This window comes from Artemia franciscana, chromosome 17 (genome assembly GCF_032884065.1).
Source record: "Artemia franciscana chromosome 17, ASM3288406v1, whole genome shotgun sequence".
Taxonomy (NCBI): domain Eukaryota; kingdom Metazoa; phylum Arthropoda; class Branchiopoda; order Anostraca; family Artemiidae; genus Artemia; species Artemia franciscana.
In genome coordinates this window covers 10,816,820-10,844,095 of record NC_088879.1, presented here as the reverse complement: position 1 = coordinate 10,844,095, position 27,276 = coordinate 10,816,820, and the positions used below count along the sequence as shown (strand labels likewise).

Genomic DNA, 27,276 nt, shown 5'->3' with positions numbered 1-27,276 from the left:
TTTATACTTGTTATATTTGAGCTGAATATTTTGAAATCCCGTTTTTTTTTAATTCCTATTCATTGTAATAGAAATATATGGAGGCTTTTATGGTGGTGCCTTGGCCCTTCCCCCTGGAAATTACTGGGTTCTTGCGAGCTTCCTACTATTCCTGCGTTTATCATGCAATTGGCCTCCTTTCTTTTATCTTCTTTTATTCTCCCATCCCCGCTCTCCAAAATAGAAATACATATTGGACATATAGCGTTAGTGGTGCCTCGGTCTCTCCTCGTCACTTCGGAATTTCAAACATTTATCAAGCTTTCCCACAAATCACTATATTGTTTACACGGCCCAGCTGCTTCTTACTGTGTCCTTTAATCCCTTCCCCCCCACTCCTATCCAAAATTTTTGCCCACTTTGCAAAATAAATTTCTGCGAGGATGCTTGATTACGCTCTTAGCTTAAATTCCCATACTTCAATCACTGATTAAGAGAGAATTGACCGAAGGGCTTTCTAGAAGTATTGAAAAAATTGAAATTTTAATATAGTAATTGAAAAAAAAGCATTGCAGCGTTTGTACTATATATTTTTTTTCTCCAATCAGTTGATTTTTTGATTTCTTAAAGATGGATTTTGTCGATATATATATTGACTATAAACGATATTAAACATTCTACCAATCCTGTTACGCTATCTTTGTTTATAATTAATGACTCTAATGAATAATTAGAGATCATGTAACAACCCTAGGAGCACGTTTCAAATGACATTGTTTGCTCTATTTATTATTCATTTATTTTGTGTCTTCTTCTTTTGAATTGAAGTTTCAAATAGTAAATGGGGAAGACTTGATATTTCTTATTTCTGTGCTATAAACTGCTTGTTTTCTTTTTAAGCTGTATTAAATTCTATCGTTTCTTCCTAATAGTGTCTATTTTAAAAACGATTTGGCAATTCTTGACCGAAAATCTAAAACTAAAAAAAAGGAAGAAGAAAGTTAAGGGTTTGAAGCTCTATTTTGAAATTCTTGAAAATTTCTTTTCGTAATTACTGCTACTACTATTTTGTATAGAAAAATATTTCATAAGGAATTGAATTTTTTTTTATCTAAAACTCCTTCAAGATGCAGGGGATCATATGACTCTTTATGTGAAAAAATTGCACTATTTTTTTCATGTATTTTTTTAGGGAAATTTTGAAAGAGGCAAGAAGTAGGACATATATTTTCACCCCATTTTACCAAAAACTTGGGCTAACTTCTTTAGTTAGCATTCGGCTCTTGTATTTGAGCAGTTGTTCTTAAACAACTTGGCAAAAAGTCAAACCTCTGCACAAGGCCGTATCCCGGGGAGATTTAGGGGGTTTGAAACCCCTCCCCCCAAATTTTGTTCTACTTAAATCCCAACGAATATGCATATAAAAAATGTTTGATCCGTTTTTTATTTTATTTTTTGTAAACGCCCCTCCCGAACAAAACCTGGACGTGCCCCTATATAATAAGCCTAAGAATCAATCAAGCCAAAAAAGATCATTAAATTTCTAGCCAGCCACTTCCTCCTCCCATATCTTTAATGTCGTTTATTAGATCTACTAGAAAAGTTGCATTTTACCAACTCAAAGGATCCATTAGGAGTAGCTGAGACGTATTTAGTGGCGTCAGTTCAAGGAAATTACATTTGGGAGGATATATATTTCAAACTCTAGAGGTTTTGGGCCATTTTAATAATAGGGGGTTTCGGACCATTTTAGGGTTTCGGGCAATAAGACCATTTTTTAATGGAAATACAAAAAAAAATCAATATAAGGGGAGGGGAAGCATAATCATGCGTAGGGGGGGGGGGTAAGCCACTTTGCTTTGCTAATCTCTCCGAAAGTGACACCACTGGATGAGTTGAATTTGGTAGCTAAATTTTAATGCTAAGTTGTGGGCCACTCAAGATCCCTTGTAAGCCTATAAAATAGGCCCGATAATAAGCCTAAAGATGTGATCTAAACATAATCTTCGCTTGAAGCATTATGTTTGTAAAATTTTGAACCGTTGATATATTTGGTTTATAAACAAGCAATCCCTCTCAATGATTTCTCCCTATTTGTTGTTAATAGCGTCAATTTTTCAGGGAGATTGTCATTATTTATCTTCCTTTGATGTAACACCTTCGGTTAAATCGTCTTTATAATGTTGTCTGCTCTTATTTTTTCTGATGTTGGATATTTTTTCTGTCTCTTGCATTTGATACTGCCTGCACTAAATTCTCACTCCATGACCAGTAAGATTAAAAATTATTTACAACTTTACTCTCTTGCTATAAAGACGAATGTTAAAAAAAGATGAATATTTGTGTTTACACGGAGAACTTCTACGTTTATGAATTTCAATACAAATTTCTGTTACTGTATGGTAAAAAAAAAAAGAAAAAAAGAAAAAGAAGTTTGAGACAAAACTATGCATAATTGCCATCCTGGCTACAGTATGATTTTCATCTGTTCACAGGGTGGGGATTAAAACCTCTAGTTACGAATTTTGGAACTTGTTTATTCGGAGGGTGCAATTTTATCTTGATCTGCCGCTGTTTTTGAAGGGTTTCGAGCTTTTAAACTTGCTGCTTTGTTTGCAGTGAGTAGATATCTGTGACGTATACAGAAATGACAACAAAAAATGTCATTTTTGGTGCCATTGGGGACTTAACTTAACAAGTATTAGCTTTCATTAAGCCCTGTAAACATCTAGCTATAACAGTCTGGCGGCCTGCTATCGTAGGAGAAAAATAAAATAAAGCAGACTCATCAACACCATCTCGGCTAGAGTATATTTATTGTACCGTGCTTTCAAAAGGGTGAAGGGAAGGCGGATGAGGGTGAAATCCAGCGTTCAAAGGATTTGAACCATGATGACTTTAAGGGTTTAGTTTTTGTTTCGATCTGCTTTTGTTTGCGAAGGCTTTCGGATTCTTATTGAAATTCCTCAATTAGTTTTTGTAATTATTTTTATTATTGTGTCTAAATGGGATAATAGTTACCATTTTTGACCAGATGCAAATAGGAATCTCTTTTTGGATTTGACAATCCTGTTCAAAAGACTTTTCTTTCATTCTCAGTTACTGAGGAGTTTGGTTCACTCTTTGCTTGGTTGCAGCTGCTGCTGCAACCACTGAAGTAATATAACCATGTTGCAAAAGCACATGTGGATTTCCTAAATTTTCGGCTCGTGCTTTCTTAGCCATGGGCCTTGCAGCTTTTGTGTTTGATTCAATAAATGCATATACATATCTTGTATTATGTATTCTAGTCCATGCACGGTTCAAATCAGATTATCTTGGCAAGATTTGTGCTTGAATAACCCTGTCTCGTTCGAGCCTGGTGATCATCTTGGGATACTTTCAGAAAATGCAGATGAAATGGTATCGAAGGTAATTCGGAAGCTAAATCCTATCCCAAGTCTTGAACAGACTCACCGTTTGATGATACAGAAGGAAATGTTGACTATTGCTGGTAATATTTCCTAATTAATGCTTGTACTTCTGCTTTATTCCATTATGTTATTTTATGAATTGTAATGTTGGTACCACAAAGCCTAGGTAAGTGGTGCAAGTGCTGTCTAGTGTTGTAAATAGCCGGGCTGGCTTGTTAAGGATAAATTTTATTTTTGTTTTATTATTTTTATTTTTGTTTTACAAAAACAGAACTTGTTATTGTCTGATTTGGGTAACTTATTTTTATGTTATTTTTTTATATGGTGTCTTGCCTGGTGCTTGCTGGCAAGGCTAATGTTTTTTTTTCAATTTGGGAGGGGAGTGTATAGATCTTCAGCATTCAAAATATTTACATTTTCGTTGCATTTGTTGCAATTAGCATAATTTTCCACATAATAATTCTGTTTCTGTGTTTTTTCTCGAATTAATGCTCTCTTCTCTAAGGCAAAATCCTTGTATTTTATGTAGACATGGAACAACCAAAAAAACCTGAATTTGCTGTCGTGACAAGACGAATCTAGAAATAGAAATGAGGCAAACCTGTGATATTGTGATATTAAGGAAAAAGAAATAAAAATCAAGATTTTTTTTTTATTTATACTAAGAACAGGCTTGGCCGTTTCCAATAAACAAAGCTATGAGAAGATGAATTGCTCAAGCAGGCAGTCCATGAACTACTGATGGACATAAAAAAAAAAACAGAAAACGATCAGCAAAACAAGAAAGGAGCAACTGAGAGAAAATGTAGAGCGAATATGTGTATTCAGTTATTATAGTAAAATGGCATGGAAACTGTGGCTTATAAATAAACACCTTTACTTTGTTGTGGCTTATACATCAATTAAAAAAAGAAAAAAATGTTTTTTTCGTAATATCAGCGTTTGTGGTACCTAATTTGTGCTTCAGTATTAGATTGTTATTATTTTAATTTTTACTGCAAATACTAAAAAAGATCGTTTTTTAATGAAATCCACCAGGGGATTGGATTCGAGTCTTCTCCAATTGATGGCCATGCCTTACACATAAAACTATTATGAATGTGGTTATGCATGACTTGAAACATAACCTCTAGTTGTTTTATTAACCTTATCTTATGAATGAAGACCCAATAGATGTGTTTAGTCTCAAGAGCTTAGTCTCAAGGGGGGATTTTACATCATTATCCGGTCAAGTCACTGCCCAATTATTAACCCATATTCTGTCTAACTTTTTACCCTCTTTGAAGTAATTAGCATTTGTACTGTTATTTTTTTTTTGCAAAGGGAGTTTGCTTTCCACAGCAAAATAGAATTATCCTTGATATTAGGGCGTTTATCCCCCCTTTTCAGGATAAAGTACAGCTTTTAATGGATCAGTTTTGGAAACTATCATTTTTCATTAAAATCTACATTTTTGCAACGAAGAACTACCCCCCACAGCACCCATATTATACTGTTAACCCTAAAATTTCCCTTTCAGTGGGATATAATAGATTAATCACTGGTTCTAAATCGCTATGAACATAACCTGAGCCTAAAACATACTTTTGAGTCTTCTTCCCCCCATCCGCTACAATACTACAGATTAAAGTTAATCTGTATTTTCTGATATACGTGCTTTTTGCATTACTAAACAAAAAAATTGCTACGCTACATCTGTTGTTTTGAAGGTTTTGCCCCCCCCCCCGAAAAAAAAATCTTTCGTACGTGCCTGTGCCAAACTAACGCTTTTTCATATTCGTCGAGGGAGTCTTCATTGTCATCATCGAGTTCTTCCAGCTCAAGCGAATCTGAAGAAGATCAATCAAAATCAGCAACAAAAGCTAGTCCAACAAAGAAAAAACTACCTCCAAAAAAAACTAAACAGACAAGAATTGACTCATTCCTCATAAAAACTAAGAACAAAACAGGGACACCAGATTCATCTAGTGAAGAAGAAGAAGAGCTAGTTTTGTAAATGTATTAGTTACTTAATGTTGGTAAGGTAAACTCAATCTAGTGTGAAAAGCTATGGTGACGTTCCTCTTTCACGAAGTTTTCTTCGGCACTGAACATACATAGACATAGATGTCAGACGCATATATATTAGCAACGCGCATAACCCAAGAACGTTTCTTTAGAAAAAAATTCTGTTCTTTATGCTTGCTGTACATAGAAGAAATGGAAAAACAATAAAGTATTTGTAGTTTAGCCAACTGTAGTTTAGCCAAGGTAAAAATTGTCTAATTGAAAGCTTAAAAATATGCTGCCTGTAAATTGCAGAGGGTGGTACATTATCTTAGTTGCATAGTTATGCTTATGGCCTCATCTTAGAGTGTTTCCTCCTGAAAAGTTGCCCTGACCATATAGATAGAAAAAAATAGAGACGGGATTCTGCAAAAAATTCTTTTTTTATTTCAGTTATAAACTTACATTCCCCAAACCTGACTAGACACGTGAGTTGATATATACTCAATAGAAAACACCTTTTTTTTATTATTTTTTTTCATTGATTCTTCTGAAGAGTGCTTCGATGCCATTTTATAGCTAAAGAAATAAATAATATTTGGATTGAACTGAATTTACTCATGAGTCGTCGTAAATACAATGCCAGACGAAGAATTATAATTAAAAGAAGAAATTTTTTTTTTAAGTCAGTTAAATTATTAATAAAAATGGAAGTTAGCAAAATAATTACACATTGTGAAATAGTACAATTCGGACATACGTTAAATGATAAATAAATCAAAGTTGAAATTTATTACATAATACGAGAAAAATAATTACATCTTTAACCCCCTCCGTAAAGTCAGACTTCAATCCTATGACGGCGAATCATATTCTATGGAGTATGATTCCTGAATCAACGGCTACAGTATGTTCATTGTGGCTATAGCATCTTCAAAAAAGTTTTAAGAATGTTAATAAAACGGCAGAAATTATTTTGCTGACTTTTGTCTTTTTGTCCTCTCTTTTTTTGTATAAGATTAGCGGGAAAGTCTCTTGTTAAAGATTTTTTTTATTAAATTAAATTAATTAAATAAATTTATTTGATCGGTTTTTGTCTTCTAATTTTTTACTTCCTCTGAATCAATGATATAATAATGCATGTGTCTTCCCCATGCTTTACTGACCAAGTAGCCTCTGTGGGGATTAGTACCGTATAGTCAATGAATGGTCATCTCATTAAGAATGAAAGTTTCATGAGTATTTAAAATAAAGTTTTTTTCTTCTTCTTTGTCCAGAACAGCTTTGTAGTTTTGACAATACTATTTAATTTTCTAGACCAAAGCCTGTCCAAAGACGACCTGGTCGACCACCAATTATTAAAAGACCTTTAGAACGTCTCTCTCACTCAAGCACTGACTCTGAAGTCGAGGCTATTAAAAGGACAAGACACATTAAAAGTCCCCCTGGATCTGAAAACGGGGTAAACAAAGGACGCAGCAGTGCAAAAGTGGGACGAAAACCAAAAGTTGACAGTTTAAATGCTCCTGTTTCTAAGTTGGACTTTAGTACTCCTGTAAAGACGGCCAGTGAACCTGGGAGTTTAAATAACAGTCCAGCTGGAGTCAATAGAAGGACTTCTGTACTTTTCAATAAGAAAGCAGCTATATCTATACCGGTATGTATATCTTCAATTTAGTGATATCGTTCGTTTTTTTGGCTCTCAATATTACTTTGGTCAGGGTCGCTATCTGTTCAAAAGAGTATTGGCAACTTGTAAGATTGGGAACTGGCGCTTGTGCCGATAGCAAAATCACCAATGCCATCTAGCCATTGGAATTTCTTGGTATTTTTTCAAGCTTCTTAATTGGGGTTTTCTTAGAAAGTGATATTGTAATCTTATCATTCCAGTAATTTTGCCAGTTATACTAATAACGTTAATACTGCTTATTTATTATAATGAAAAAAAGCACAGAAACACCAAACGTTGAACGGTGCCAACATGTTGGCACCGTTGGCACAACGTTGAACAGTGCTCTTTTTTTGTCGACACTAGCGATAGTTTCCACTCTTACAAGTTGCACATACCCTTTTCATCTGTTTGTTATTCCTTTTTTTTTTAGTAGTATTAATTTATTAACCAAAAGAAATAGCACAGACAAAATCAATCGGTAGCACACCAAAAGCGTTGCTTGCGAGGGTGTATTACTAACAAAAAAGAACAAAAATTAGAAGAGAAAAAAAACAAAAACAATGAGTTAATCTAAAATGAGCAGAAGGGTGAAACCGTGTACCGAAAAAAAAATTACATGAATAATTCATACACAATCAAACAACATAATACCATTATCCCGAAGCCAAAAAAAGAAAAGAAACAATAAACAATTATTTCCAATATTAAATCAATCAATCTCAATCTAATTCAAAAGTATACCTACCAAGAAACCCCACACGCAGCACGGCTTTAAATTGATTAATGGACAATTCTTTGATACTTGGAACAAGCTTATTCCATAGCTTAGCCCCTCTATAAATAATTGATAAAGCAGTCCTACTTGAAACTTGGCGAAGAACCTCAATATCTCCACTTGTTCGAGTTCTGTGATTATGAATATTAGATCTATCAAAATAATATTTTTAGAAACTTCGGAAGGCTCAAATCATTTCCTATTCAACCCTTTAAATGGTGTATGTCTTTCTATAAATGTTTTATGTGCATTGCAACCTTATGCAGTTATCAGAATTAGCGATACTTGAAAAATTATCTAATTATTATATTGAAAATAATGATAAAACACATTATCTTATCAGTACAGAAAAAATGTGTTTAGATACATTATCTCAATAGTGTATCTTTTATAAAGATACCTCTTTCGGCGGAAAGTATAAGTTTAATCTATTGTGGTTTTGTCGTTTAGTTCATTTACTAGATTGACTTGTTCAAGTTTGTTTATTTGCAACATATCCAATACAACAAGACATGGAACGAGACATCTCACTATGGACTCCGTGGCCCGGGCTCCGTTTTTGGGCACCGTGGTCCAAAAACACAGTAAAAGGGAAATTAATCAAATAATAAAAAAGCACCCTGATAACGATTATAATAAAAATCCTAGTAAAATAAAATAAATTAAATATATTTTAATAAAAATAAATTAAAATAAAAAACTTAGTAAAAAAGAAAAGAAATAAAACGATAAAAAATGGAAAATCTTTTCCATTTAAAAATCAACCACTAGACGTTTGAAGGTGGCAAAAGAATGATAACCCATAACAGGATTTGGAGCTGTATTTCATGCTCTTGAAGACGCCACCAGAGGGTTAAAATCAGATTGAACGTAGGGGTTAGCAGAGGTCCTTATGCTGTCAGAGCATTTTAATGATAAATTCTTCAGTAGACGTTGAATTATGGAGTCTACAATAAGTTGTTATATTGACCCTTATGAGCTAAACGGAGGCATGTAATCTCCTTCTTTTAGTATTATTGGCAAGGCCCTATCCAGGGGGGAGGGGGTTATGGGATTTCACTCACGAAATTTCACCGCAACAAAAATGAATATAAACAAGTTTTTGATGTGTTCTTGAAGTTTTTTGTGCCCCCCCCCCCCCCCTAGAACAAATATCCGGGATACGACAAACCTGTTTTTAAATTTTAAATGCACTAAATAATGATGAAGACCACACTGCCTTTCCATAATACAAATACAGAAGAGACAATAATGAGGATTTTCTTCCTCATTTAGCTATTTTAAAACAACAGATTTTTAACCACGAACTTTTATTATAAGTGTGTTATTGTTTATTATTTTCTTTGCTGAAGACGGCCCTTAGATAGAGGGCCGGAATATTCAAATACGTTTTTTTCGTTCCCTGTCTTGGGAGAAGCAAAAAGTCCTCATTATTCTCTCTTCTATACTTGTTTTCAAACAGTTCGTGGTAACGAACTGTAGTAAGGAGCGACCCGGCTCAATAGTAACCAAAACTCTAAAAAATTGAATTTTGATATCAATAGCTACATCAAAAGAATCGCATTTTAATGCTGATTTTGAATATATAAGTTTCATCAAGTTTAGTCTTACCCATCAAAAGTTACGAGCCTGAGAAAATTTGCCTTATTTAGGAAAATAGGGGGAAACACCCCCTAAAAGTCGTAGGATCTTAACGAAAATGACACCATCAGATTCAGCGTATCAGAGAACCCTACTGTAGAAGTTTCAAGCTCCTATCTACAAAAATGTGGAATTTTGTATTTTTTGCCAGAAGACAAATCACGGGTGCGTGTTTATTTGTTTGTTTTTTTTTTTTTTTTTTTCTTTCTTTCTTTTCCCCTGGGGTCATCGTATCGACCAAGTGGTCCTAGAATGTCGCAAGAGGGCTCATGCTAACGGAAATGAAAAGTTCTAGTGCCCTTTTTAAGTGACCGAAAAAATTGGAGGGCATCTAGGCCCCCTCCCACGCTCATTTTTTTCCCAAAGTCAACGGATCAAAATTTTGAGATAGCCATTTTGTTCAGCATAGTCGAAAACCTTAATAACTATGTCTTCGGGGATGACTTACTCCCCCACAATCCCTGGGGGAGGGGCTGCAAGTTACAAACTTTGACCAGTGTTTACATATAGTAATGGTTATTGGGAAGTGTACAGACGTTTTCAGGGGGATTTTATTTTGTTTGGGGGTGGGGCTGAGGAGAGGGGGCTATGTTGGAGGATCTTTCCTTGGAGGGATCTGTCATGGGGAAGAAAAATTCAATGACAAGGGTGCAGGATTCTCTAGCATTACTATAAGAAAACAATGAAAAATAAACATGAAAACGTTTTTTCAAATGAAAGGAAGAAGTAGCATTGAAACTTAAAACGAACAGAGATTATTACGCATATGAGGGGTTCTAAAAATACTTTAGCATAAAGAGCGAGGTATTTAGGAGGAGATAAATACCTTGCTCTTTATGCTAAAGTATTTTTAGTAATTTCAACTATTTATTCTTTAAGGGGTCATTCTTAAAGAATTGGGACAAAACTTACGATTTAGTATAAAGAGCAAGGTATTAACGAGGGTACAAATCCCCTCGTATACATAATAAAAATATAAGGTTCTGAAAGTTTGTTACGTAAGTTAATTCTTAAGTTACGTATATTTTTTACTAATAAAAACGTTCGTTAAAAATTAAAAGTTCTAGTTGCCTTTTTAAGTAACCGAAAAATTGGAGGGCAACTAGGCCTCCTTCTCCACCCATTATTTCTCAAAATTGTCTGATCAAAACTAAGAGAAAGCCATTTAGCCAAAAAAAGAATTAATATACAAATTTCATTTTAATAATTTATGTGCGGAGAGCCAACACCGAACATGCATTAATTCAAAAACGTTCAGAAATTAATAAAAGAAAACTAATTTTTTTAGCTGAAAGTAAGGAGCGACATTAAAACTTAAAACGAACAGAAATTACTCCGTATATGAATTGAGTTGTCCCCTCCGCAATCCCTCGCTCTTTACGCTAAAGTTTGACTCTTTGCCACAATTCTACTTTTTAAAACAATTTAAAGCTTTAGCGTAAAGAGCGAGGGATTGCGGAGGGGACAACTCATTTCATATACGGAGTAATTTCTGTTCGTTTTAAGTTTTAATATCGCTCCTTACTTTCAGCTAAAAAAATTAGTTTTTTTTTATTAATAAATACACTAGGCCACATTATGCTTACCGAACGTGCTGTATTGGATCAGCGGGTATATTTATACATGCGTTTTAAGTTGCTGTGCTTAATTATTCTTTCGAGTTCATGCAGATTGTCTTGAACAATAAAGACTACAATAATAAGCCATGAAAAAGTCTCCTGGTGGGCCTAAAGCCTCGGTTAGTTATCAAGGGGCCTGGGTTCAACTTTCCCACCAGCAGCAGTTTTTTTTTTGAATGTTTTCTTCTCTTCGATAAATATTTTAACATTTTTCTTTAGAATGACAAAAATTTATTTTTTACCTTACAACATAAATTGACTTGCCAATGTTTTAATATACCTTTTTGATATTTACGGTGCATTAATGTGCAATGTGTAACGGTGCAATGTTTTAATGCACCGTTTAAGTTTGTTGTACCAGACCCCGTGTCGAGCCTCATCGTATTTTACGCACGCGGTTCAAAACTAATGGATAAAGCTGCAAAAATCCTTGGCCAGTATCATCTGGATATAGAATCACCTTTATGGTCTTTGAAGTTCGGCAGATTGTCATATGGGCAAATGTCATACATTTTAGTATGACAAATTTCTTATTCAAAAATTTAGTAAAAATTGTTTCCGAAATTTTAGAATTAAAAAGTATTTATGGAAAAAGGGCTTGAAACTTAATTGCAATCCGGGAAGTGAAAGCTCGTTTTTATCAATGCTGTGGTTAAAAAGACAGGGATAAAAAGGACCACAACTGCTCTTAAGGCTCTATGTCTCATCCTTTGAAAGATGCCGACTCAGGTGACTTCCATACCTATTCATCTTTCTTCTGTTAGTTAATAATTTGACAAAAAATTTTATTATCAAGACCAGTCTTTTGGTAGTTGTATTTTTCAAGTACAAGTAAGGAGTAGCAGGTTTCGTTTGTTGGGTTCTTTCATTAACATAAGGGTGCCAATTTCACTTTACAAAAGGTCCAAATTTCTAAAAACAGCTGTATTGTAACTATTTCCGGTTTTTGGCTTCAGTAAAATTTCTATCAGCTGAGTTTCTTTCTGATAATTTCTGTTTTGGCTTCAGTAAGATTTATATCAGCTGAGTTTGTTGCTGTTAACTGGTTAGGTTTCAGTAAAAGTTTCTATCTGCTGAGTTTGTTATTGTTAACTGGTTGGGTTTCAGTAAAGTTTCTGTCAGCTGAGTTTGTTTCTGGTCATTTCTATTTTGGCTTCAGTAAAATTTAAATCAGCTGAATTTGTTACTGTTAAATGGTTGGGTTTCAGTAAAATTTCTATCAGCTGAGTTTCTTTCTAATAATTTCTGTCTTGGCTTCAATAAAATTTATATCAGCTGAGTTTGTTACTGTTAACTGGTTGGGTTTCAATAAAATCTCTATCAACTGAGTATGTTTCTGGTAATTTCTGTTTTGGCTTCAGTAAAATTTCTATCAGCTGAGTTTCTTTCTGATAATTTCTGTTTTGGCTTCAGTAAAATTTATATCAGCTGAGTTTGTTGCTGTTAACTGGTTGGGTTTCAGTAAAATCTCTATGATCTGAGTTTGTTTCTGGTCATTTCTGTTTTGGCTTCAGTAAAATTTCTATCAGCTGAGTTTCTTTCTGATAATTTCTGTTTTGGCTTCAGTAAAATTTATATCAGCTGAGTTTGTTACTGTTAACTGGTTGGGTTTCAGTAAAATCTCTATCAACTGAGTTTGTTTCTGGTCGTTTCTGTTTTGGCTCCAGTAAAATTTCTATCAGCTGAGTTTGTTACTGATAACTGGTTGGGTTTCAGTAAAGTTTCTATCAGCTGAGTTTGTTTCTGGTCATTTCTGTTTTGGCTTCAGTAAAATTTATATCAGCTGAGTTTGTTACTGTTAACTGGTTGGGTTTCAGTAAAATCTGTATCAACTGAGTTTGTTTCTGATAATTTCCGTTTTGGCTTCAGTAAGGTTTATATCAGCTGAGTTTGTTACTGTTAAATGGCTGGGTTTCAGTAAAGTTTCTATCAGCTGAGTTTGTTTCTGGTCATTTCTGTTTTGGCTTCAATAAAATTTATATCAGCTGAGTTTCTTTCTGATAATTTCTGTTTTGGCTTAAGTAAAATTTATATCAGCCGAGTTTGTTACTGTTAACTGGTTGGGTTTCAGTAAAATCTCTATCAGCTGAGTTTGTTTCTGGTCATTTCTGTTTTGGCTTCAGTAAAATTTCTATCTGCTGAGTTTGTTATTGTTAACTGGTTGGGTTTCAGTAAAGTTTCTGTCAGCTGAGTTTGTTTCTGGTCATTTCTATTTTGGCTTCAGTAAAATTCAAATCAGCTGAATTTGTTACTGTTAAATGGTTGGGTTTCAGTAAAATTTCTATCAGCTGAGTTTCTTTCTAATAATTTCTGTCTTGGCTTCAATAAAATTTATATCAGCTGAGTTTGTTACTGTTAACTGGTTGGGTTTCAATAAAATCTCTATCAACTGAGTATGTTTCTGGTAATTTCTGTTTTGGCTTCAGTAAAATTTCTATCAGCTGAGTTTCTTTCTGATAATTTCTGTTTTGGCTTCAGTAAAATTTATATCAGCTGAGTTTGTTGCTGTTAACTGGTTGGGTTTCAGTAAAATCTCTATGATCTGAGTTTGTTTCTGGTCATTTCTGTTTTGGCTTCAGTAAAATTTCTATCAGCTGAGTTTCTTTCTGATAATTTCTGTTTTGGCTTCAGTAAAATTTATATCAGCTGAGTTTGTTACTGTTAACTGGTTGGGTTTCAGTAAAATCTCTATCAACTGAGTTTGTTTCTGGTCGTTTCTGTTTTGGCTCCAGTAAAATTTCTATCAGCTGAGTTTGTTACTGTTAACTGGTTGGGTTTCAGTAAAGTTTCTATCAGCTGAGTTTGTTTCTGGTCATTTCTGTTTTGGCTTCAGTAAAATTTATATCAGCTGAGTTTGTTACTGTTAACTGGTTTGGTTTCAGTAAAATCTCTATCAACTGAGTTTGTTTCTGATAATTTCTGTTTTGGCTTCAGTAAGGTTTATATCAGCTGAGTTTGTTACTGTTAAATGGCTGGGTTTCAGTAAAGTTTCTATCAGCTGAGTTTGTTTCTGGTCATTTCTGTTTTGGCTTCAATAAAATTTATATCAGCTGAGTTTGTTACTGTTAACTGGTTGGGTTTCAGTAAAATTTCTATCAGCTGAGTTTCTTTCTGATAATTTCTGTTTTGGCTTAAGTAAAATTTATATCAGCCGAGTTTGTTACTGTTAACTGGTTGGGTTTCAGTAAAATCTCTATCAGCTGAGTTTGTTTCTGGTCATTTCTGTTTTGGCTTCAGTAAAATTTCTATCAGCTGAGTTTGTTGCTGTTAACTGGTTGGGTTACAGTAAAATCTCTATCAACTGAGTTTGTTTCTGGTAATTTCTGTTTTGGCTTCAGTAAAATTTCTATCAGCTGAGTTTCTTTCTGATAATTTCTGTTTTGGCTTCAGTAAAATTTATATCAGCTGAGTTTGTTTCTGTTAACTGGTTGGGTTTCAGTAAAATCTCTATGATCTGAGTTTGTTTCTGGTCATTTCTGTTTTGGCTTCAGTAAAATTTCTATCAGCTGAGTTTCTTTCTGATAATTTCTGTTTTGGCTTCAGTAAAATTTATATCAGCTGAGTTTGTTACTGTTAACTGGTTGGGTTTCAGTAAAATCTCTATCAACTGAGTTTGTTTCTGGTCGCTTTCTGTTTTGGCTTCAGTAAAATTTCTATCAGCTGAGTTTGTTACTGTTAACTGGTTGGGTTTCAGTAAAGTTTCTATCAGCTGAGTTTGTTTCTGGTCATTTCTGTTTTGGCTTCAGTAAAATTTCTATCAGCTGAGTTTGTTGCTGTTAACTAATTGGGTTACAGTAAAATCTCTATCAACTGAGTTTGTTTCTGGTAATTTCTGTTTTGGCTTCAGTAAAATTTCTATCAGCTGAGTTTCTTTCTGATAATTTCTGTTTTGGCTTCAGTAAAATTTATATCAGCTGAGTTTGTTTCTGTTAACTGGTTGGGTTTCAGTAAAATCTCTATGATCTGAGTTTGTTTCTGGTCATTTCTGTTTTGGCTTCAGTAAAATTTCTATCAGCTGAGTTTCTTTCTGATAATTTCTGTTTTGGCTTCAGTTAAATTTATATCAGCTGAGTTTGTTACTGTTAACTGGTTGGGTTTCAGTAAAATCTCTATCAACTGAGTTTGTTTCTGGTCGCTTTCTGTTTTGGCTTCAGTAAAATTTCTATCAGCTGAGTTTGTTACTGTTAACTGGTTGGGTTTCAGTAAAATTTCTATCAGCTGAGTTTGTTACTGTTAACTGGTTGGGTTTCAGTAAAATCTCTATCAACTGAGTTTGTTTCTGATAATTTCTGTTTTGGCTTCATTAAGGTTTATATCAGCTGAGTTTGTTACTGTTAAATGGCTGGGTTTCAGTAAAGTTTCTATCAGCTGAGTTTGTTTCTGGTCATTTCTGTTTTGGCTTCAATAAAATTTATATCAGCTGAGTTTGTTACTGTTAACTGGTTGGGTTTCAGTAAAATTTCTATCAGCTGAGTTTCTTTCTGATAATTTCTGTTTTGGCTTCAGTAAAATTTATATCAGCCGAGTTTGTTACTGTTAACTGGTTGGCTTCAGTAAAATTTATATCAGCTGAGTTTGTTACTGTTAACTGGTTGGGTTTCAGTAAAATCTCTATCAACTGAGTTTGTTTCTGGTCGCTTTCTGTTTTGGCTTCAGTAAAATTTCTATCAGCTGAGTTTGTTACTGTTAACTGGTTGGGTTTCAGTAAAGTTTCTATCAGCTGAGTTTGTTTCTGGTCATTTCTGTTTTGGCTTCAGTAAAATTTCTATCAGCTGAGTTTGTTGCTGTTAACTGGTTGGGTTACAGTAAAATCTCTATCAACTGAGTTTGTTTCTGGTAATTTCTGTTTTGGCTTCAGTAAAATTTCTATCAGCTGAGTTTGTTGCTGTTAACTGGTTGGGTCACAGTAAAATCTCTATCAACTGAGTTTGTTTCTGGTAATTTCTGTTTTGGCTTCAGTAAAATTTCTATCAGCTGAGTTTTTTTTCTGATAATTTCTGTTTTGGCTTCAGTAAAATTTATATCAGCTGAGTTTGTTACTGTTAACTGGTTGGGTTTCAGTAAAATCTCTATCAACTGAGTTTGTTTCTGGTCATTTCTGTTTTGGCTTCAGTAAAATTTCTATCAGCTGAGTTTTTTTCTGATAATTTCTGTTTTGGCTTCAGTAAAATTTATATCAGCTGAGTTTGTTACTATTAACTGGTTGGGTTTCAGTAAAGTTTCTATCAGCTGAGTTTCTTTCTGGTCATTTCTGTTTTGGCTTCAGTAAAATTTCTATCAGCTAAGCTGTTTCTGTTAACTCGTTGGCAAATACAATCAAAACCTGCTAAGTAACTTTCTGCAGTTTCTAACGTAAGAAATCTTTACGCTATGGTTGATAATCCACTGAAATATAGCCTCCATATCAAGACTGATTCATCCTCTGCCTATAAATATTTTGGTTTTATCAAGTATAAAATTTTAAGTTGGCATCCTATGTGTTTAAGAAGCCAGACAAAACATTGGAATGCCATTGACTTGCGATCAGAGTGTCTTGACATTCCTTTTTTTCAAAAATTATATGACAGTCATAGAAAAAGGACAGTACAGAGAAATTAAGATCAGTGGGCTGCCTTTTATGCCCTTTGAAGGGCGTCTTTACCCCCCTTGAACTCTCTTCTCTCACCTTCCGAAGTAAATGCAGAGAATATGATTTTAACCCTCTAAATTGTAAAAAAAACATCCTCCTGGTACTGTTGGGCTCCTCCCCCCTCCAAAAAAATCCAAGTCTTCTAATCACAAGAAAGAGTAGTTGTTTCTTATGCCATTATAAACCAGCCTTTAGGATCGTTTCTCAGAGGGTATGTATTGCCTGAATAAAGAAGTGTCTATAAGTGGAAGGTTGACCAAGAGTGGCTGCTGAATTTTGAACTGGGTGGTAGCTGAATTTTTACCGGGAGGAAAGCAAGTTCAATGTCTATGTCTGGTTATCCAAATTGATACTGGGCTCTTTTTAGCAATACATTATACAGCGAGAGTGGACTTAGCTTTCTCTAGAGTAGCTCATATTTTCCGAGATGTCAGTCGTTATGAATCGCTAAAAGGATAAAGTTTTTCTAATTCGCTTCAAGATGCGATTTAAGGTAATTTTTGGCAAAATATGGATGTTTTCTCTTGGGAAAAAAGATTCTAATATTTTTTCTAAATTAACCTCAATTCTAACATTTATCTGAATTTGTAATTTTTTTTACCTTTTTTTTCTACTTGAGAGCAAAAAACATTTTATGTACTTGGCTTAGAAGGGCCGTGTTCGTCATGAGTGTTTTTTCTTTGGATATTTGAAACTCCCCTCCACATCCAGTATGGTCCTGTATGTTTCAAGTTAAGAATCGAAAACATCTGCTCATGTTTGAAATCGAGTTTAGAATTAAATACATTGTATTGATTGCTGTTCATATCTTCAAAATGTTAACATCATTAAAAATGCTAACATACTATACACAACGTTAACTATCCAAGTATTCTCCATATGCGGTAAACTATACAATTTTGATTTAAGGTTTTGCTATCTTTACAATTTTAAATTTTCGGTAGTGAATTATGTTCCAGTTAATTTGATATCAGAATTCTTTTTTCTCAGAAACCTGACTTCAGAAAAAATGCTTCATCTCAGAAGCCTCAATTGAAAAAGAAAGTTGAAACTCCATTCAAAGTCAAATCTGCCTCAGATAGTGACGATACTTCTCGCTCTTTGTTCGATCCTGATCGTCTCCGTGGAGATGGTGAAGTGGACAGCCTAGCTAAGGAGAGGGAAAGTTTCAAAATATATAGAACAAGCTCTTCAGAAAGTGAGTTGGGTAGCGAAAACTCAGAAGATACAGACAGTGAGTCTGACAGTGAAGATACTTCAGATTCTGATATTGAAAGATCTGCATCTTTAATTCCTTTAGAGCCTCTAGACTTAGTCTGGGCTAAGTGTAGAGGTTATCCATGGTATCCTGCATTGGTGAGTTAAACTTGAATCTTGCGCCATTTTCTTGTTAATTAATAATTTTTAAAAGTTAATAGCATTTTTATAGGATTCATCGATGGTATATAGTGTGTATCTCAGGCATTGTCAGACAGTGGAAGTATAGCAAAAATTCTTTAGATTCTGATGTAGAGGGATCTGTATCTTCAATTCCTTTAATATATCTTGATTGAGCCTGAGCTAAGTCTGGAGGGCGTTGGGGTTGGATGTACTGTCTGAAATAGGATATCTTGTGAAACTACTGCACATTCCAGTGTGAAATAATCTTCATCTTTGATTGTATTAGACCCTTATGGCTTAGTCTGGGCTCATTATAAAGGGTAGTATGGCAAGGGGATATCGTGGATTTTAAACGGTGTAGTGAAGTTACTTAAGATTCTGATACTGAAATATAGTGAAAGATCTTCAATCGCATTAATGCTTCTTGATTGAGTCTTGGCTAAGTTAGAGAACATTATGATTGGAGGTACTATCTGAAAGAAGCTGTATAGTAAAACTACTTCACAGTCTGATGTGAAGTACTCTTCATCTTTGATTATATTAGACTCATCTGACTTAGTCTGGGCTCAGTATAAAGGGTAGTATAGTTAAGTAGTATCGTCGATTGTAGACTATATAGTGAAGTTACTTCAGGTGCTGATACTGAAGTATCTGCATCTTTAATCCCATTAGTGCTTCTTGATTGATTCTAAGTTTAGTTCGGAGGATATTATGGTTGGAAGTGTTGTCTGAAAGAGGAACTTTAGTGGAACTACTTCACATTCTCATGTGAAGTGAATGTGAAGTAGATAATATAGTAAAGTTATTTCAGGTTCCGATACTGAAGGATCTGCATCTTCAATCCCATTAGTGCTTTTTGATTAAGTCTGAGCTTAGTTTGGAGGGTATTGTGGCCGGAGGTATTGTCTGACAGAGGGAATATAATGAAGCTACTTCACATTTTGATTTTAAGTTGTATTTTTCTTCGATTATATTAGACCTTTGTGACTTAGACTGTGTTTCAGTGTCGATTGGAGAAAATATAGTAGAGATACTTCAGGTTCTGATCCTGAGAGACATGTATCATAATTTTGTTAGAGCCTTTTTAGTTGGTCTGGGCTTACTATAGAGGGTAACCATGGATTATATACTAATATAGTTATAAGGTGAGCTGTTGAGTTAAAACTTATTTTTAGAACGTTTCATAAGCTCTACAATATTTTTTTTTTTCATTTTTGTTCTCTTTATTTTTTAAGTTCATTCAAGAGTTTATGCCTAGCCCTTCGGGATGTATCCTAATCGTTGGACGATTTTATTTTATTTTAATATATTATCATAATTTGTCGATAAATTTATCTTATCTACTGTAGAAGTTCAAGCAAAAACCCTGAAAAAAAAATTAATGACTATAGTATTCTTTGATACCCAAATAAGTACAGTTTGAATAGTTCAGTTTTCGTTTAGCGGAAATGTATCAAAATAAAATAGGTTGATCCATGTGATCAGAGGGTGGTTTTTAGTCACGCCCTCTCAAAAGGGGTATGGCTGAATCTTGGGCATGTCAAGGATAATTCAGAACGGCAATTCATTTAAAAAAAGACACAATAAGAGATCGTAAAGACATCAAAATCAGAGATCGTTAAGACAAAACAAATCACATTGATAATATGCATTATACCCCAAAAAAATAAACAACAACAACTAAATAACCTACACCAGTGGTTCCCAACTTTGGACCCCCCCCCGACAATTATAAAATTCTGATGCCTCTCCCTCGTGATATTTAAATTTTGTAATTTTACAGTTAAATTGTATTCACCCAAAGAAGCTTAAAAGGCTATTAACTTGGTATCTTTTTACGATTCATCCTCCTTGCATATTTTATGTCAATAAAAAATATTGTCTGAATAAAACTAATTTTATACAATGTATGAGTAATTGTAATAATATCATGTATCTTTTTAGCTCTTCAAATACAGATGATTGTGAGGTCATTTGCATGAAAAGTGTTTTGCATCCAAAGTTAAGACTCCGAAGTATAGTTAGCTGAAGGGTAAAAGTTCTGCCCATGACCCACCAAAATATTGCCATGCCTCACCGGTGGGGCCTGCACCCCGCTTTTGGATTCACAGATCTACAACAATGCTGAGCAATCGGAATCAAATGTGAACATTCGATATATAAAGGAAAGATAAATCGCAAATAGACTATATTTAATATAGCACTAAAATGCAAATGAATACTGACAGATCCATGCTGATACTAAGTAATCGAACTTAGCAAATCTGAATTTAATACTTTCTAAACTTTCCAAAATAAGAAAAAAAGCAAAAAAAGAAACTATTCTGATTTCAACAACTTGTTCATAAATAATTGCAAAATAAAACTATGAGTAGAAATTGAAGTTAAAAGTTTTGAGCAAGTCGATTCATTCAATTTGATATTCTTAAAAAAAAAAAAATGTTAGATATTCAAAAAGAAACAATTAACGACATATTTATTTTTTCCATTCTGAAAGGTATGCCAAATGACATTAATAAAAGTAATCCTACATGAATATAACTTTTTCGGCTTCAATTATAACTTTTTAAAATATTGTCCACTTTTCCAGTGAATTCGACAAAAATATTTTTAGCTTTTTAAACTTCTAGTTGGATCGAGATGGGCCCATCAGATAAATACTCTAAGACCAAATGTAAAACCACGTATAGCAAAAGGTCAAATGAAACACAAAATAAGAAAAATAAAACGTTTTTACAAATAATTATTAAGATCAAAAAGAGTAGGAAAAAACTAGACATGTAATTTTTCTTATATTATTCTTTTAGATAATAAATCCAAAGATGCCCCAAACTGGGTACTATCACAACGGTGTTCCTATTCCTGTTCCTCCGCAAGAAATCTTGGATTTGGCTTCTAAACTCACTGAACCCAAGTTTTTAGTTTTGTTTTTTGACTCCAAACGAACCTGGTAAGTAAAATATTGTGTTCAATATGTATCTTTAAGATGACATAGTCAAGCCTACTCATATATGTATATTTGTTGACATTAAGTCTTAATAAATTGGCAGAGAATAATTTGAAAGAAGCATGAACCTCATAATATTAGATCAGGAGTGGCGATTGACGCAAATATAGGTTTGGGGTGGGGGTAATTCCTTCGTTTTATTTAATACGAGGTTAAGTTTATTTAATCGTTTTTTAATCCTTCGTTTTACTTAAGTAAAGACACCGGAAAGAAAATTTGTTTAAATTTGGTAGGGGGAGAGACGATTTTGTTTTGTTTTCTTATTTTCCCCCTGAAAATTCCGAAAAAAAGGTGTTTTTAAAGTCTATGAGGGATTTGCCCTCTCCCCTTTTTGCCCCTCTATTTGATATGGATATTATAGGATGATTTAGCTGTCATCTTGCCTAAGGTGTGACTATTCTATTACTCAAAAACCTAGCATTGGACTGTAGCAAGTAAAACAACCAGAGGAAGAAAAAAAACCGCTTGTGGATGAGACATTTTTAGGAGGGCAAAGATCCAATACTTGTGAAGACCAAAGACCGAAGCTTAGAAACCAAGTATTGGATCGTAGCGAGTGAAGCTAGCAGAGGGAGCAACAAAAACCCGCTTTCGAAATGAGGGCATATTTGGAAGGGGCTGAAGGTAGGATACCTGTTATTTGGGTGGTGGGAAATGAACAGGCTGTTGGCTACAGAGAATGGTGACAAAAAGCAAGTGTTTTCGGCTACAGAGTCTTTGTTGGCTTTAGTGTTTTTTTTTAATTTGTAAAGTAATAATAGTAAAGTAATAGTTTGTAAAGTAATAAAGTAATAATAGATAATAAGAAGAAAATGCAAACTTCACTAACAACAAAGAAATTTATTGAAGTGAGTTCCTTATTTCCTGTAGTTGAACTTCGCTTTAAAAAAATTACCCATTTTATGGTCATCAAACTACTGACACACTGTTTCTTGGTTGAAAACAAAAACCTTTTGTTTTTATTTATAATTTTTAGACCTGAAAATATAGAGCTTCGGAAAGAATCATTATGTTCTTTTTCCATTTAGGACTTAATAACCTCTAGCACCATCAACAGAATGAACGCCGCACTCGGGTGGCCACACTCGGTGGCAACTTCTTTTTTGAAACGATCAAAATAAACGCAAATTACTCAACGCAACTAATTGTCTAATTAGTTGAAACTCAACTGAACTCAACATTAAACTCAACTAATTGTCCTGTTCCTAATTTGAGTAATTTCATTTTATTAACCTTTCTTTTTCTGTGCTCAGATTTTTTTACTCAACCAGATTTAAAAAACAGTGAAAACCTATCTTAGACGAAGTAAAAAAAGGAAGAAAAAAGGACATGTTAACCTAATTTGTGTGACAAGCGACTACTTTTTGACCTTATCTTTATGAATTCCCAATGAAAAAAAAAAAAAAAAAAAAAAACTAGAAAAAAGATGCCATGATCAACATAAAGCATATTCAGTTTAGTTTATCAAATATACCAATATAGTTTTGAAAATAGCTCTAACAGTTGATGCAACAGCTTTTAGCTAGCATGAGCTAAGATATCAAAATTGAAAAAATGGAATAAATAATAGAAAGAGCTACAAAAAAAACAACAATAATAACCCAGTGTAGAAATGACTACTTCAAGGTCAGTAAGATTCAAGGTCATTAACTCTGTAAATAAGGGACTGCCTCAACATGGTTTCGTTTTGTTGTACGTCTCCCCATGTTCATTTCCTAAATTTTAATCTATTTATGTAATTTGGTTTCTGTTGATGCTAGGAACTATTAATTTGTCTAGTCAAATCAAACGCCCCTTAACGTTTTTTTTTCTCTGAAAGCACCAGTAGTAAGTATAGTATGAATGGGCACATTATGAGAACCGGTAGTGCTTCTACTACTACTACTAACAGCTCATTGCAGTACCATACAAATATGTATAATATGGGAAAATAAAAATTTTGCATTAAATTTTCTTACATTCACCGGCAACTGTGCCATATACTTTATTTTAATAAAAACGAATTTCATTCAAGATTTTGCACTCCTAAAATTTCCACGTCCTGGGCAAGTGCCCCCTCTCCCTCACCCCTAAAACTGGCTCTGGGTTGAATAAGTTACATATACAAATACGTATAATGCGTAATATATAAGCACGCTGTTACAGAGGCCACAGAGGCATCCTTATTTTAGGGAAATTTTGGTTGAAGACATCCAGATGTCTTCAACCAAATTGCCTTGACCTAGAGAGCAATGACCTACTCTGATTGAATGTTTTCTGGAATTTGTGCCAAAGAAAAAGAGCTCAAAGCACTTTATTTCAAATTCGAAGTACCTGATAATTGTCAGTTGGCTAAGAAAGCCAAAAATGAAAGCTGAAAACGAGTATGTTGTGAGTTATGTTAATACCTTCATTGTATTCATTGGATTGTTTCAACGACAAGATCCACTGATTCATGTGCTGAATTTTGAGCTGCGTCGCTTATGCACAGTTCTTCTCGAACAGATTGCGCTTGCCGATTGTGTGAACTATCACCTTGCCGTGGGGTTTGAAAGCGTTGATAGTGGTGTGGAAGAAACCTTTATATCTATATCCTTTATATCCAGAGTAACCTTTGTGTAATGATTGGATTCTGGCAGCTTTTGCTTCTTCGAAAGTGACTCAGAAAGATATAAAACTTAGTTTCCTAGGAGTTAGGAAGCACGTTAAAGCTGCTTTACAGTACTTGGTGGCAAAATTCCCTGTGAACAAAGGATTTTTCCGAAGTCTTAACCGCCTCAGCTTTCCCAAGCCACAATCCCAGCCGATGAGTTGAAGTAATGTTCTCTACGTGGCAAGAGAACTTCTATTTGAGACGAAGATAGAGAAAGTCCAGGAAAAGGGTTATTATTGCAGTCGGACCTTGTGTCACCACCCACGAACAGTAGAGGAATTGATGGATATTGACGAAAGATCCTATAACTCAATACACCAGGTGGTGATGTGAAATATCAGGCCTTGGGTCAAGTTGTTAGAGCAGCTCTTTCGCTCTGCCGTGGAAGTGCAGACGTGGAACGAGGATTTTTTTTTGTTCGGCTCAGTTGATGACTAGCATACAAGCCCGTACAGAGGAGTGGACCTTAAACGCTAAAGCTTTTGTTGCTGATACTCAGCGCAACTATGGAAATAAACCCTAGCTTGGTCCGATCACAAAGAAGCTGTTGTGTTTGCCAGATCAGCTAGAACTAGCTATTAGGTTCACTTTATTGGACGACAACAGGGTGAATTAGAAAAAGAAAAGCTTGAACCTCAAAAGAAAGATGCTGAATTGACAGTCCAGGACCAGATCCAGAGGAATCAGAAAATAGTAGAGCTAGAGTTAGACATTTTACAAAAAAAGAGATGGCTAAACAGAAGAAAGAAATCGGCGATACTCTTCTGAAAGAAGCAGGAGAACATCTGAAGAAAGTAGTAGAAGAGAATGACTTTTTGGACATTGATCTGGCTCAAAGCATGCTGGATGCATGCTTTGGATGTTCCAGCATGCTGGAAGCATGCTGGATGCAAAAGCTCGTTCCGAAGAAAGTGAAAGGGAAAATGGTGCTCAATCTTCTTTGGAAGGGGAAATCAGTACAGATCGATCGCCTTTCAAAAAAAACGATGAATGATGACGATGATGACGCTTTCAAAAAAAACAATGATGACGCTAATTACGTTAAGCGTAGTTCTACCAGTGAATTGCTACACCATTTTACACGGACACGAATCTTACGTAAATATTTAAAAGTTCTTTTTACTAAGGTTGTTTGTTCCTTGTACCGAATCGAAGTTCTCTTATTTTATGAGCAAATAAACAAATTGAAGATGTTGGAGATAGATTAATTGGATATGTTGAATTTTTAATTAAGGATGCCACAGAGGCATCCTTATTTTAGGGAAATTTTGGTTGAAGACATCCAGATGTCTTCAACCAAATTGCCTTGACCTAGAGAGCAATGACCTACTCTGATTGAATATTTTCTGGAATTTGTGCCAAAGAAAAAGAGCTCAAAGCACTTTATTTCAAATTCGAAGTACCTGATAATTGTCAGTTGGCTAAGAAAGCCAAAAATGAAAGCTGAAAACGAGTATGTTGTGAGTTATGTTAATACCTTCATTGTATTCATTGGATTGTTTCAACGACAAGATCCACTGATTCATGTGCTGAATTTTGAGCTGCGTCGCTTATGCACAGTTCTTCTCGAACAGATTGCGCTTGCCGATTGTGTGAACTATCACCTTGCCGTGGGGTTTGAAAGCGTTGATAGTGGTGTGGAAGAAACCTTTATATCTATATCCTTTACATCCAGAGTAACCTTTGTGTAATGATTGGATTCTGGCAGCTTTTGCTTCTTCGAAAGTGACTCAGAAAGATATAAAACTTAGTTTCCTAGGAGTTAGGAAGCACGTTAAAGCTGCTTTACAGTACTTGGTGGCAAAATTCCCTGTGAACAAAGGATTTTTCCGAAGTCTTAACCGCCTCAGCTTTCCCAAGCCACAATCCCAGCCGATGAGTTGAAGTAATGTTCTCTACGTGGCAAGAGAACTTCTATTTGAGACGAAGATAGAGAAAGTCCAGGAAAAGGGTTATTATTGCAGTCGGACCTTGTGTCACCACCCACGAACAGTAGAGGAATTGATGGATATTGACGAAAGATCCTATAACTCAATACACCAGGTGGTGATGTGAAATATCAGGCCTTGGGTCAAGTTGTTAGAGCAGCTCTTTCGCTCTGCCGTGGAAGTGCAGACGTGGAACGAGGATTTTTTTTGTTCGGCTCAGTTGATGACTAGCATACAAGCCCGTACAGAGGAGTGGACCTTAAACGCTAAAGCTTTTGTTGCTGATACTCAGCGCAACTATGGAAATAAACCCTAGCTTAGTCCGATCACAAAGAAGCTGTTGTGTTTGCCAGATCAGCTAGAACTAGCTATTAGGTTCACTTTATTGGACGACAACAGGGTGAATTAGAAAAAGAAAAGCTTGAACCTCAAAAGAAAGATGCTGAATTGACAGTCCAGGACCAGATCCAGAGGAATCAGAAAATAGTAGAGCTAGAGTTAGACATTTTACGAAAAAAGAGATGGCTAAACAGAAGAAAGAAATCGACGATACTCTTCTGAAAGAAGCAGGAGAACATCTGAAGAAAGTAGTAGAAGAGAATGACTTTTTGGACATTGATCTGGCTCAAAGCATGCTGGATGCACGCTTTGGATGTTCCAGCATGCTGGAAGCATGCTGGATGCAAAAGCTCGTTCCGAAGAAAGTGAAAGGGAAAATGGTGCTCAATCTTCTTTGGAAGGGGAAATCAGTACAGATCGATCGCCTTTCAAAAAAACGATGAATGATGACGATGATGACGCTTTCAAAAAAAACAATGATGACGCTAATTACGTTAAGCGTAGTTCTACCAGTGAATTGCTACACCATTTTACACGGACACGAATCTTACGTAAATATTTAAAAGTTCTTTTTACTAAGGTTGTTTGTTCCTTGTACCGAATCGAAGTTCTCTTATTTTATGAGCAAAAAAACAAATTGAAGATGTTGGAGATAGATTAATTGGATATGTTGAATTTTTAACTTTACACTTGTATTCCAAAATAACAAAAATCGCTAATTTTGACTGTCAAATTATTGTGATAGTGAATACTGGTCGTGTGTACACATCTGTATCAATATAGAGTAGGACATTCAAGTAGAAATAAATAATATTATTTAAATTATAAATTGGTTATTTTTTAGGCAATGGTTGCCTCGATCCAAGCTGGAGCTTTTGGGTGTCGACCCTAATAATGATAAGAGCAAGCTCGTTGACTCTAAAAAGCCTGTTCATAGAAAAGCTGTCAAAAAAGCGTATGAAGAAGCGATTTTGCATAGGTAATGTATGATTTCTTAGGTGATTTTCAGGCAATTTTTTGTGAATTTGTTCACATCTCGTGAATGCTCTCTATCTCAAGTCACCAAGGGAATCTCCCTATGAATTTTTTTTTAACCTTTGTTTGGTAAACAGTATACATTTCAATGTAGTTTCTCAATGGGGACTTTAATTTAATTACGAAAAAGTGAACAATAAGTAGGAATTACTTATCCTGGGCGTATATTATCCATTAGCTGAAAAATGTAAAACAATTACTTAGTCATGAAAATGACCTTATTTAGCAAAAATCATTTTTC

The 27,276-nt window shown here is 34.6% G+C and overlaps 1 protein-coding gene across 1 annotated transcript; it reads left to right on the top strand.

Moving 5' to 3' along the window:
* Positions 1–3,526: 3,526 nt before the first annotated feature.
* LOC136037872 (peregrin-like) lies at positions 3,527–26,979 on the top strand (the record flags this gene model as incomplete). Its single annotated transcript, XM_065720722.1, is given in 5 exon segments — positions 3,527–3,558; positions 6,696–7,035; positions 17,705–18,070; positions 20,902–21,044; positions 26,845–26,979. Coding segments are annotated over 5 exon segments (1,016 nt in total), but the record flags the coding sequence as incomplete, so codon positions are not given.
* Positions 26,980–27,276: the final 297 nt, after the last annotated feature.